The sequence below is a fragment of the Hylobates moloch genome, unplaced genomic scaffold (assembly GCF_009828535.3).
Source record: "Hylobates moloch isolate HMO894 unplaced genomic scaffold, HMol_V3 SCAFFOLD_21, whole genome shotgun sequence".
Lineage (NCBI taxonomy): Eukaryota > Metazoa > Chordata > Mammalia > Primates > Hylobatidae > Hylobates > Hylobates moloch.
The window spans coordinates 26,397,519-26,411,589 of NW_026652296.1; the positions used below are offsets into that span (position 1 = coordinate 26,397,519).

The following is a 14,071-nucleotide window of genomic DNA, read 5'->3' on the forward strand; positions in this document are numbered from 1 at the left end:
AACCTCCGTCTCCCAGGTTCAAGTGATTCTCCTCCCTCAGCCTCCCGAGTAGCTGGGATTACAGGCACGTGCGACCACACCTGGCTAATTTTTGTATTTTTTAGTAGAAACAGGGTTTCACCATGTTGGCCAGGCTGTCCTGAACTCCTGACCTCAAGTGATCTGCCCGCCTCAGCCTCCCAAAGTGCTGGGATTACAGGTGTGAGCCACCATGCCCGGCCAACCCTGTCTCTTAAAATAAATAAATAAATAGCAGCAATCCTTCAAACACTACCTTCTTTCCCAGTGACTCTAGTCAAATACTGATCTCTTTTTCCTGACCAGTTATCCCTTCTTGCCATTACAATACATGGTGACATTTATTTTTATTTTATTTATTTTTTGAGACAGTTTCGCTGTTGTTGCCCAGGTTGGAGTGTAATGGCACAATCTCAGCTTACTGCAATCTCTGCCTCCCAGGTTCAAGCGATTCTTCTGCCTCAGCCTCCCGAGTACCTGGAATTACAGGCATGTGCCACCATGCCCGGCTAATTTTGTATTTTTACTAGAGACGGGGTTTCTCCATGTTGCTCAGGCTGGTCTCGAACTCCCAACCTCAGGTGATCCGCCCACCTCGGCCTCCCAAAGTGCTGGGATTACAGGTGAGAGCCACCACGCCCAGCCTGACATTTATTTTTCACACTTGCATATTTATTCCTTCCTTGATTCTCAAAAGGCATTGAGGCAGCTTACAATAAAACAAATACTATAACTGACCCATTAAGAGATTAAAACTCATGATGTCATTAAGGAGATTTGTGCAAAATACTTAGTTCTAAGCGTTCTAGCATCAAAACTAAAGTAACTCAATGAATTATGAAGGGCATTTGATTCTATTAAAGTTGACACTTCTGTCTTTTATCTTATGTTCTGTTTCATATCTAATAATATGTTTGCTGAACTATTATCCATTATTCATGGTGTTTGTTTTTTGCCCTATACTTGAGCATTCTCAGAATATTTAGACCCAATTAGCAAGCAATGAATAAAAAAAAAGAAAAAAATTTATAAAAAAGAGAATATTTAAGGCCAGGCGCGGTGGCTCACAACTATAATCCCAGCACTTTGGAAGGCAGAGACGGGTGGATCACCTGAGGTCAGGAGTTCAAGACCAGCCTGACCAACATGATGAAAACCCGTTTTTACTAAAAATACAAAAATCAGCCAGGCATAGCAGCGGGTGCCTGTAATCCCAGCTATCTGGGAGGCTGAGGCAGGAGAATTGCTTGAATCTGGGAGGCAGAGGTTGCAGTGAGCCGAGATCACACCATTGCACTCCATCCTGGGCAACAAAAGGGAAACTGTGTCTCAAAAAAAAAAAAGAAAAAGAATATTTTAGACCCAAGATTTTAAAAATCTGAGATGGGGCTGAGTGAGGTGGCTCACACCTGTAATACAAGCACTTTAGGAGGCTGAGGTGGGTGGATCACCTGAGCTCAGGAGTTTGAGACCAGCCTGGGCAACAGGGCAAAACGCCATCTCTGTAAAAAATACAAAAATTGGCCGGGCGCGGTGGCTCACGCTTGTAATCCCAGCACTTTGGGAGGCCGAGGCGGGCGGATCACGAGGTCAGGAGATCGAGACCACGGTGAAACCCCGTCTCTATTAAAAATACAAAAAATTAGCCAGGCGTGGTGGCGGGCGCCTGTAGTCCCAGCTACTCGGAGAGGCTGAGGCAGGAGAATGGCGTGAACCCGGGAGGCGGAGCTTGCAGTGAGCCGAGATTGCGCCACTGCACTCCAACCTGGGCAACAGAGCGAGACTCCATCTCATGCTCTACCGACTGAGCTAGCCGGGCAACACGCGCGAGACTCCATCTCAAAAAAAATTTAAACAAACAAAAACAAAAATTAGCCGGGTGTGGTGGCGCACACCTGTAGTTCCAGCTACTTAGGAGGCTGAGGTGGGAGGCTCACCTGACCCTGGGAGATCAAGGTTGCAGTGAGCCAATGATCACGCTACTGCACACCAGCCTGGATGACAGGGTGAGACCCCATCTCAAAAAGAAAAAAATCTGAGATGGCTACGGATTATGACTTTTTGAGGTGCAATTACTGTTTATCATTACAGTAAAAAAAAAAAAAAAATTCAATAATGATGATAGCAAATAAGACAGTTTATGCAAAGAAAACTATTAATCATTGTCTTTGAGAATAATTTACTTTTTTAAATCAGTAAAAATGTATATTATTTATGTAATCTGAAAAGGTACAGAATGTTTTAAAAGACTGTTCTAATAAAAGCTTTCAACTTTAAGCTGCCAAAAAGAAGTCACAAGAATTCTGGTCTGATATAAGTCAGCCTCAAGATTGAGGATGGGGGGGTGGGGAAAAAAAATTAGAATCTGGCTTTAACTAAGAAATAGTAATATCTTTCTTTAAGAAACAGATACTGCTAAGGAAAGATACCAGAGTTAGTGAAGGAAATCCGAAAAAATTCTATGATGTGGTTACATTAAGACAGTATTATTTTTATATTCAATCGCCTTTAGGTTTTGAGGAAAATAATAATGATAAGATATGATCTGTGACCTAACCTATTCATAATCCAGAAGAAGCTATAAGCCAGGCATAGTTGAAACTAAAATACAGGGGATGATAATTGTTCTATAATCAATAAATGCTATCAAATTAAAGGGAGAGAGACTGAGGTTTTCATTGTGTGACAGAAATACATACACGTCTGAGGAAAATCCAGTGAATCATTCTAGCTAGTACAAACGGTTCACATACAAAGACTTACAGGCCGGGCAGGGTGGCTCATGCCTGTAATCCCTGCACTTCGGGAGGCCAAGGTGGGTGGATCATGAGGTCAGGAGTTCAAGACCAGCCTGGCCAAGATGGTGAAACCTCATCTCTATTAAAAATGCAAAAATTAGCCAGGCATGGTGGTGGGGACCTATAACCCCAGCTACTTGCGAGGCTGAGGCAGAGAACTGCTTGAACCTGGGAGGCGGAGGCTGCAGTGAGCCAAGACTGCACCACTGCACTCCAGCCTGGGTGACAGAGCGAGACTCTGTCTCAAAAAAAACAAAAAAACCTACAAAGAGACCATATGTAGACAGAGAGTGAAGGGTCTTAGCTCATACTAAAGAAATTCTATACCATAGTCTAAGAGAAGTACCTAAGGTTTTTGAGCAGGAATGAAACATATTGGATGGCATATTAAGAACATTAATCTGAAAGTAATACATGAAATGATTAGAGGAAGAAATAAACAGAGATATTAATTAACAATAGTGACAGAGGCATTAATTTACAATAGCAAACAAAGGACATAGACATTTCTCTAAAAAGATACAAAAATGACCAATAAGCACATGAAAAGACAATATCATTAGCCATCAGAGGAGTACAAGCCAAAACCACGACAGGGAGCTGGGTAGGGTGGTGCATGCCTGTAGTCCCAGCTACTCAGAAGGCTGGGGTGGCAGGATCACTTCAGCCCAGAAGTTAGAGATTGCAGTGAGCCATGACTGCACCACTACACTCCAGCCTGGGTGACAGAGCAGACTGTCACCTGGTCTCAAAAAAAGAAAAAACAAAAAAACAAAATTAAATAGATAAAACATGCGCGCCCGCACACACACACACACACACAGAGTAAAGTACTACTTCACACTCACTAGAATGGCTATCATAAAAAAGATAGGCTGGGCGCAGTGGCTCAAGCCTGTAATCCCAGCACTTTGGGAGGCCGAGGCAGGCGGATCACGAGGTCAGGAGATCGAGACCATCCTGGCTAACATGGTGGAAATCCGTCTCTACTAAAAATACAAAAAAATTTAGCCGGGCATGGTGGCGGGCGCCTGTAGTGCCAGCTACTCGGGAGACTGAGGCAGGAGAACGGCGTGAACCCAGGAGGCAGAGCTTGCAGTGAGCCAAGATCACGCCACTGCACTCCAGCCTGGGCGACAGAGCAAGACTCCGTCTCAAAAAAAAAAAAATCACTGGCAAGAATGTAGAGAAATCGGAATCCTCAAATATTGCTAGTGGGAATGCAAAACGGCGCAGCTGCATTGAAAAATAATCTGGGCCTGTGCAGTGGCTCACACCTGTAATCTCAGCACATTGGTAGGCCGAGGTGGGTGGATCACCTGAGGTCAGGAGTTCGAGACCAGCCTGGCCAACATGGTGAAACCCCGTCTCTACTAAAAATACAAAAATTAGCTACACATGGTTGTGCATGCCTGTAGTCCCAGCTACTCGGAAGACTGAGGCATGAGAATCACTTGAACCCAGGAGGCGGAGGTTGCAGTGAGCCGAGATCACACCACTGCACCCCAACCTAGGCAACACAGCAAAATTCTGTCTCAAAAAAAAAAGAAAAAGAAAAGAAAAAGAAAAAAATAATAATAATTTGGAATTCCTCAAAATGCTAACAAACACGGATTCCATATAACCTAGGAATTTCACTCTTAGGTATATACCCAAGAAAACTGAAAACATACATTCTCACAAAAAGTTGTACACAAATGTTTATAGCATTTTTCACAAAATCCGAAAAGTAGAAACAACCCAAACATCCCTCACCTGAAGAATGGATTTTTAAAATTTGGTATACTCATACAATAAAATATCATTTAGCAAAAAAAGGAATTAAGTAATGATACATGCTACAACATGGATGAACCTTGAAAACAGTCTGCCCAAAGAAGACACAAAAGGCCACACATTGTACAATTCCACTTATATGCGAGATCCAGAATAGGCAAATCTAGAGACAGAAAGATCAGGAGTTGCCTGGGTTTTTGGGTGGATGGGTTAAACGGAGAGTGACTGCTAATGAGTACAGGGCTTCTGTCTGGAAGGACGAAAATATTTTAAAGTTGATTGTGGTGATGGTTGCACAACTCTGTGAATGTACTTTTGGGGCTCAGAAACTGATATCCCAAAATATGGTGCTTTGACTTGTTGAATTAAATGAGTCTCTCAAGGTCTCTCTGAACCCTGCAGCTCCCCTCCCTCAATCTTCTTTCTCTCAAAGTACAGCATGAAGTTGTTTTCTGAAGTTCTCTTATCTGCCTAAGTCCAGATCCACCAAAGAAGAAAACAATTACAATTACCGTTGTTCTCTTCCCTGAGTTTTCAATAACTAAACTTATATAGCAGGAATATAAAAACTGAAGTCTTTTTTTTTTGTTTTTTGAGATGGGAGTCTCGCTCTGTCACCCAGGCTGGAGTGCAATGGCATGATCTCGGCTCACTGCAACCTCCGCCTCCTAGGTTCAAGTGATTCTCCTGCCTTAGCCTCCCATGTAGCTGGGATTACAGGTGTGCAACACCACGCACAGCTGATTTTATTTTTAGTAGAGACGGGGTTTCACCGTGTTGGCCAGGCTGGTCTCAAACTCCTGATCTCAGGTGATCTGCCCACCTCGACCTCCCAAAGTGCTGGGATTACAGGTGTGAGCCACCGTGCCCAGCTGACTGAAGTCTTTTAACAGACCTGGACCTGGAGAGACTTTTGTCATAAACCACTATCTATTCTGTGGGCCAAACAGACTTTGTCCCAGGCCATTGTACGTTCTTCGAGCCCTCTGAATTCCCCTAAAAATCATTTACCATTCCTCTAAAATCACCCACACTTCCCCATCTCCCTTTCCCCTATGAAGAAGAGTAGTATATAACCATTTTGTACCCCATTGCATGATGGGATAATCATTCTGTGATCCATCCCACCCCTACCCATGCATGCTAATAAGATGTACGCCTTTTCTCCTATTTATCTGCCTTTTGTCAGGCCCTAGTGGGAGGATCATTTAAGCTCAGGCATTCGAAACCAGCCTGGGCAATATAGTGAGACCCCATCTCTACAAAAAACTACAGAATTTGCTGGGCATGGTGGTGCACAACTGTAGTCACCGTAGCAGGAGGTTGCATGATTGTGTCACTGTTATAAGTAAATAAATAAATGGGTAACCTGTAGGGGATATGAATTATATCTCAATAAAGCTGTTAATACAATACCAAACAAACAAAATTAGCAACTACCCAGGTGCCCATGTTTAAGGAAAAAAAAAACTGTAAAATATCCAAGAATATTCTACAATAAAAATTATGTATCTATACACCTTCATTCATTCAGCAAATATTAATTGAGCACCTGACATGTAACAGCCATTAAATATTTTGTTCTCTTAAGATTTTATTTTATTTTTTTTTGAGACAGTCTCACCGTATCACTCAGGCTGGGGTGCAGTGGCGTAACCTCAGCTCACTGCAACCTCTACCTCCCAAGGTCAAGCGATTCTCATGCCTCAGCCTCCAGAGTAGCTGGGACAGCAGGTGTGCACCACCATGCCCAACTAATTTTGTATTCTCCATGTTGGCCTGGCTGGTCTCAAACTCCTGGACTCAAGTGACCCGCCCACCTCAGCCTCCCAAAGTGCTGAGATTACAGGCATGGGCCACCATGCCTGGCCTTCTCAGGATTATTTTTTAATCATACGGGGGAAAACAAAGTAAAGTAGCCGATGTTTCTAAAACTTACCAGTGATCTGAAGCTGTGATTTCATGGTGAGGCTACCCATTGAACCAAGTTGTGATCCACTGTCAGACATACCACCAATAGGTTGGAAAACCTGAACATGGCAAAGGAGACACTGTAAACATCAAAAATTCCCATTAAAAACATATGCAAATAGTGCTAACCTGGCTATTTATTACTGAAGATCATGTAACAAAGCATGTTTTACATTGCTAAACACAATTTTCAATTCTAGTCTTTATCCTACCTAACTTACTGGCAAAATCTGACATGACTGTTCATCCCCTCCTCCATGTTTTACTTTCTTCCCTTCAGTTCCCAAGATATATTCTCCAGGTTTGTGTCCTACCACACAGATTGTTCCTTCTCAGTATCCTCTGATGATTTCTTTTCTTTTCTCCATTATCTTAATGCTACCATATCCTAGAGCTTAGCTCTTGGTTCCCTCTTCTCTCTACGCTCATTGCCTTGAGGATATTACCCAGTCCCAAGTAGGTAGGACTATAAGTGGGTGCCACCATGCTCGCCTAATTTTCCAAATTTTTGGTAGAGACAGGATCTCACTATATTGCCCAGGCTGGTTTCAAACTCCTGGGCTCAAGTGATCCTCCCACCCTGACTTCCCAAAGTGCTGGATTACAGCGTGAGCCACCACTCCTGACCAAATTACCCATTTAGAAGTCAATGCTTGTTAGCACTACAGGGGCCAAGAGAAGACTTCCCCTTTGCCCAGTGAAGGTTCACTGAAAATCATCTGACAAAATGCAGGCAGATAAATTGGAGAAAAGGCATACATAACTGTTAGCATGCATGAGTTTGGGTGGGGTGGATCACAAAATGATCACCCCATCACACAATGGGGTACAGATGATTATAACCTGGAGGATATTATCTATCCAGATAGCTTTAAATAGCATCTATATAACATGTCCCAAGCAACTTTATTTACTTATTTATTTTTTGAGAAAGACTCTCACTCTGTCACCCTAGCTGGGGTGTTCTGGAGCACCTCCCGGGCTGGGGGGTCCTTCTGCTTCAGCCTCCTGAGTAGCTGGGACCACTGGTGCACACCACCACTCCTCACCCAGGAGGTCAAGTCTGCAGTGAGCTGTGATGACACCACTGTACTCCAGCCTGGGCAACAGAGGAAGACTCTACCTCAAAAAAGAAGAAATAAGATACAATAAAAAATAAAATCAAACTAAATGTACTTGGCACTTACTGTTTGCCAGGTACTATGTAAGAAGTACACAAATACAATAAGGCAAACAAAATGCCTTGCAACTGTAAACGCTGTCTTGAGTTTTTATGCAAATTTAGGTTTCCGTTTAAAAATTTAAATATAAAACAATTATGATGGCTTCTCAATTCTGCAAAAATGAAATAGAGTAATAATTCCTACTGAGATGAACCCTATAAAATCCAACCGACTGCATTCTGTGCTTGCACACAGAAATGCTCAAAGCTAAAATTTGGTCTCAACTATAAGGACTAGCTCATTTTCTTGGCATAATATATATATTTTTTCCTTTACCTTGTTTATTTAAATTACACTATTTCAGATGTTTTATAACCAAAATCTGCTAAAAGAACCCTCTTATTTTAAATATGAAAGGTAAACAGCATAAAGTCATTAGAAGTCATCCAGAATATATTAAGAAATGAGAGGCCGGGTGCGGTGGCTCACGCTTGTAATCCCAGCACTTTGGGAGGCCGAGGCGGGCGGATCACGAGGTCAGGAGATCGAGACCACGGTGAAACTCTGTCTCTACTAAAAATACAAAAAAAAAATTAGCCGGGCGTGGTGGCGGGCGCCTGTAGTCCCAGCTACTCGGAGAGGCTGAGGCAGGAGAATGGCGTGAACCTGGGAGGCGGAGCTTGCAGTGAGCCGAGATTGCGCCACTGCACTCCAGTCTGGGCGACAGAGCGAGACTCCGTCTCAAAAAAAAAAAAAAAAAAAGAGATGTAACCTAAACGCCTTAACACCATATTGTACAAGATATTATTCCAATTCAAATGGCTTGTTATGAGAAGGGTCCTCAAAGACATCATTATCACATTATGTACAGTTATTACTTCCTCCTCAATATCCAAAAGCCTGATTGCCATAGAACGACAATATCAAAAAAAGTAAATTAAGGGGCAGTGAGAAAAGTCCAATATCTGGGTGCTGATATTCTGCATGATAAAGGTACTCATCTCCATCAATAGTCGCTCATCTCCACTAATAATTTATTTCAAGAAAATGCCCTTTCTAATAGTACAGTATAAATTATTCTAAATATAAATTAACATTAATTACAAAGTTGCAAAAAAATTTAAATCTCCACAAAAATTAAGTATATTTTAAAAACTAAAATTAACTTCATGTAGAAAAGATTAATGAAAGCACAGACTGCAAACATTTTTAAGAACAATGACTCTCCAGATAATTACAGAGAATCATTATGGTAGAATTGTGAGGTGCTCTGCCAAAAACATCCTAGTAATTTCAATAATTTATGTACATATACATACTAGTTTTACATACTAAAATTCACCGAGCATTTTAAATTCTTGAAAAGAATAAAAATCACTATTTGTATAATATCAAAAAAATTAGAAACAAACTATATTATCAATTGGCATATTCATATATTAAATAAATCACATATTCATACCACAGAACAGATTACTATGCAGGTATCAAAATAAGTAACTTATTAATGACTGAAATTGAAAGATCCCAAGAACATCTTTAAAGCTGCAGAATAGCATGCATGAGTTGGGGTGGGGTAGATCACAAAATGATCACCCCATCAGTATGTACAGTATGATACTATTTTTGCAAACTAAAACACTATATATTCCTACGGGTACAAATACTTGTAAATAAATGCAGAAAAAGTATACATTCCATTGAGGAGGAGGGCACCTGTGTACTCAAGTACGTGGTCATAGGGAACTGTAGTTTTGTATGTATTGTTTGAAGTTCTAAAAATAAAACATGTATCATTGTTGACTTGTACAATTTAAAAAACAGCATAAAACAAAGTAGAAAAAAATAGATAATCTACACTTCAAGTCCCATCCTCTCCCCTGAGCGCCAGACTCTTAGGTCTGACTATTATTTACAACTGCATACATGGTTAAAATGATTAAATCTAGGCCGGGCATGGTGACTCAATCCTGTAATCCCAGCACTCTGGGAGGCCAAGGCGGGTGGTTCACCTGAGGTCAGGAGTTCAACACCAGCCTGGCCAACATGTTGAAACCCCATCCCTACTAAAAATACAAAAAATTAGCTGGGCGTGGTGGTGGATGCTTATAATTCCAGCTACTCGGAAGTCTGAGGCAGGAGAACCGCTTGAACCCGGGAGGCAGTAAGCCAAGATTGCGCCATTGCACTCCAGCCTGGGCAACAAGAGCAAAACTCCATCTCAAAAAAGAAAAAAAAAGATTAAATCTAGGCTGGGCATAGTGGCTCACGCCTGTAATCCCAGCACTTTGGGAGGCTGAGGTAGGTGGATCACCTGAGGTCAGGAGCTCGAGACCAGCCTGGCCAACATAGTGAAACCTCGTCTCTACTAAAAATACAAACATTAGTCAGGTATGGTGGTACACGCTTGTAATCCCAGCTACTTGGGAGGCTGAGGCGGGGGGATCGTTGAACCTGGAAGGCTGAGATTGCAGTGAACCAGCATTGTGCCATTGCACTCCAGCCTGGGAAACAGAGCTAGACTTCGTCTCAAAAAAAATTCTTGTCAATTCTATACCATGTATTACAGAAGACATTACAGCACGGTAATTATGTATGCCAACTGTGAAGTCAGACAGATCTAGATCAACATTCCTGAACTGTTACTCTGTGAACTTGAGCAAATTACTGAATTTCTCTAAGCCACACTTTCTTCATCCATAAATGTAGATAATCTATAATTTATAGTTTCATTTTAAAGACTGACAGAGTATCTGTAGAATTAAAGACAGTTGTAGGAAAACTGTCTGTTGCATGCAAGAGTGATGCCATCTTGAAGTGAAACCATCATGCTAACCAATTTTTTTTTTTTTTTTGAGACAGAGTCTCACTCTGTCACCCTGGCTGGAGTGCAGTGGCACAGTCTTGGCTCACTGCAACCTCCACTTCCCAGGTTCAAGCGACTCTCCTGCCTTAGCCTCCCCAGTAGCTGGGACTACAGACACCCACAACCACACCTGGCTAATTTTTGTATTTTTAGTAGAGATGGGGCTTCACCATGCTGGCCAGGCTGGTCTCAAACTCCTGACCTCAAATGATCCACCCACCTTGGCCTCCCAAAGTGCCTGGCCCTGACCAATGTTTGATTCCTGCATACCAAGGTGTTCTTCAGCAAAGTCTTTAAATAATGCCTGTAACATAGATAACCCCTTATAAAGATGCTTATCTAACCTCCCCGTGGTCACGACTTTCAGTAATAAAGTCTGAAACATGACCACCTGCACATTACCCTAAAGGGATAATGTCCCTAATGGACACTTTCTAGTGGTTGTAGGGATCTACTATCTCATGGCCAACCAAGACATCACTTCTGTTCCTAAGTTTCTATCGAATATGTTTTTGTAAGAAACTGGATTTCTTAGTCTCTTTCCCATTTTCTTGCTGTTAATCTTTTTCACCCTCAAGTGTTTCTCTTCTGTAGCATCTAGTCTGCAGTTCCTTTTCCACGAAGTCAAAATTAGTGACTAAAATCTGCATATTCTTACTGCATTGTTACTCACACAGAGAGCATGGCATCAATTTTTATAATTCTAATTACAGTTGGCTCTTGCCCAACAACTGGTTTGAACTGCACAGATCCACTTATATGCAGCCTTTTTTCAACCACACACAGATTGAGGCCAGGAGCAGTGGCTCACGTCCGTAATCCCAGTACTTTGGAAGGCTGAGTGGGGAGGGTTGCTTGAGCCCAGAAGGTTGAAAGCAGTGTGGGCAACATAGTGAGACTTCATTTCTATTTAATTAAAAATTTTTTAAAAAATAATAAAAAATAAAAATAAAAAACACCAATTGAAAATACAGTTCTCATGGGATGTGAAACCCAAGTCTATGGGAAGGACTTTTCACATATGCAGGTTCCACAGGGCGTACTTCAGAGCATGCACTGATGTGGTTATATGTGGTGGTCCTAGAAGCAATCCCCACATATACCAAGGGATGACTGTATTTATATTATGGGTCTCTCTTAGATTTTCATTTTAAGTTCTAGGACAGCAAAAGTGCTCTTATCTTCATCTCTTGTTTTCTGTTATAAGGGGACTAAAGTGAAACTTTATGCATTGTGTTTTCACTTGTTGCTTTTGTGTTATCTTCATAGACCTAAGAACAAAAAAACATTCTTTGTAACTTGACATTCATAATTAGAGACTCTTTTGAATAGGCTATTAGTGCTCTCATTTGGAGGACAGATGTTAGACAGTGGAGAGTGTTTTAGATTATAATAGATACTTTTAAGCCTTTGTATGTCTCAGTAAGAAAGATGTCCTAAATTCAAGTCCTTTTGAGGAGTTAGAGAAAACTTTGCCCTGAGTATCATAACTTTTTTGTGTTTGTTTATTGGTTGGACAGATCCGTGAGAGCAAAATCATGTCTCTACAGAAAATAAAAAATTAGCTGGATGTGGTGGCATGCGCCTGTTGTCCCAGTTAACTGGGAGGCTGAGGCACAAAGATCACCAGAGACCAGCAGGTAGAGGCTGCAGTGAGCTGTGATCAGGCCACTGCAATCCATCTTGGGTGACAGAGCAAGACCTCATCTCAAAAAGAAAGAAAAGAAAAGCAAGCAAGCAAGATTTAAAAACAAACAAGCAAACAAACTAAAAGCCTTCAGAAGACCAGCCTGGGCAATACAGTGAGACCCCCATCTCTACAAAAAATTTAAAAATTAGCCAGGTGCAGTGGTACATGCCTATAGTCCCAGCTACATGGGAGGCCAAACTGGGAGGACTGCTTGAACTCAGGAAGTTGAGGCAGCAGTAAACTGTGACTGCACCTCTGCATTCCAGCCTGGGCAACACAGTGAGACTGTGTCTCAAAAAAAAAAAAAAAAAGCCTTCACAAGTACAGTGGTATGCAATCTACAGCTTTACTTAGCACTGTAAACCATTGTGACTGGAACCAATGAAGATACAGTTTGAATCTAAATCATGGCTGGGTGCTGTGGCTCACACCTGTAATCCCAGCACTTCGGGAGGCTGAGGTGGGTGGATCACAAGGTCAAGCGATTAAGACCATCCTGGCCAACATGGTGAAACCCTATCTCTACTAAAAATTCAAAAATCAGCCGGGCATGATGGCAGGTACCTGTAATCCCAGCTACTTGGGAGGCTGAGGCAGGAGAACTGCTTGAACCCAGAAGGCGGAGGTTACAGTGAGCTAAGATCATGCCACTACACTCCAGTCTGGGTGACAGAGGGAGACTGCATCTCAAAAAAAAAAAAAAAAACATCTAATAACAATATTTTAAAACTCTATTACCTATTAGTCTGTCAGTTACAAAGAAACTCAAAACAGGGTCTTTTTTTGGGGGGGCGGGGGGAGGGGACAGGGTCTCGCTCTGTTGCCTATGCTAGAGTGCCGTAGTGTGATCGAGCTCACTGCAGCCTCAACCACCTGGGCTGAAACAATCCTCCTGCTTCAGCCTCCTGAGTAACTGAGACTAACAGCCACATACCAGAGGCCCACCTAATTTTTTACAAGGAGATAGAGACAGGGTCTCACTATATTGCCCAGGCTAGTCTCGGACTCCTGGGCTCAAGTAAGTGATCCTCCTGCCTTGGCCTCCCAAAGTGCTGGGATTACAAGGATAAGCCACTGTGCCCAGCTGGGTCAATACTTAGCACTTTATAATTGCTTTTTTTTTTTTTTGAGACAGACATTCACTCCGTCACCCAGGCTGGAGTGCAGTGGCGCAATCTCCCCTCACTGCAACCTCTGCTTCCTGGGTTCAAGCAATTCTCCTGCCTCAGCCTCCCTAGTAGCTGGGATTACAGGCATGCATGACATCTGGCTTATTTTTTTTGTATCTTTAGTATAGATGGGGTTTTGCCATGTTGGCCAGGCTGGTCTCAAATGCCTGACCTCAGGTGATCTGCCTGCCTCAGCCTCCCAAAGTGCTGAGATTACAGGCATGAGCCATCACGCCCGGCCTATAAATCATTTATTTTGAGTAATGTTTACTACTACACTAGAAAAATGCGACAGACAGAATGCCCAATGTAGAAAGAAGGTGCTAAAACACTGCCAGAGGTAAAATGAACCTTAACATCTTCCTGAAAAGGCAGTGGAAACAAAAATGTGGAAAGGGATAGACATACTTTAGAAGATTATTTCAGTAATACCTTGTCTCTTAAGCAACAAACATTTATAGCCTTATTTTAAATATGTATCTTATTTATAGAGAAATTATTAAACAGGATATTGTGAAATTTGCTTGGTTTATTTTCAGAAATAACACATCCAACATAATCAGATATTTTTACAGGCCACATCTATCGTGACTTAGAAAACCTTTAAGTAATTTAATATA

At 41.9% G+C, this 14,071-nt stretch overlaps 1 protein-coding gene across 4 annotated transcripts in view; it reads right to left on the reverse strand.

The window, feature by feature from the left end:
- Positions 1-14,071, reverse strand: part of ITCH (itchy E3 ubiquitin protein ligase) — a 170,613-nt gene that overhangs the window by 133,085 nt on the left and 23,457 nt on the right. For 2 of the 4 annotated variants that reach the window (XR_009211553.1, XM_032141887.2), the window contains exon 3: positions 6,532-6,622. Coding sequence is in view for 2 of the 4 variants with exons in the window: in XM_032141887.2 (XP_031997778.1) it covers positions 6,532-6,601 (70 nt within the window). In the remaining 2 variants the exon portion in view is untranslated. Of the gene's footprint in view, positions 1-6,531; positions 6,644-7,505; positions 7,687-14,071 lie in introns of all 4 variants that reach the window. The other 2 variants (XR_009211554.1, XM_032141888.2) reach the window with 2 other exon arrangements.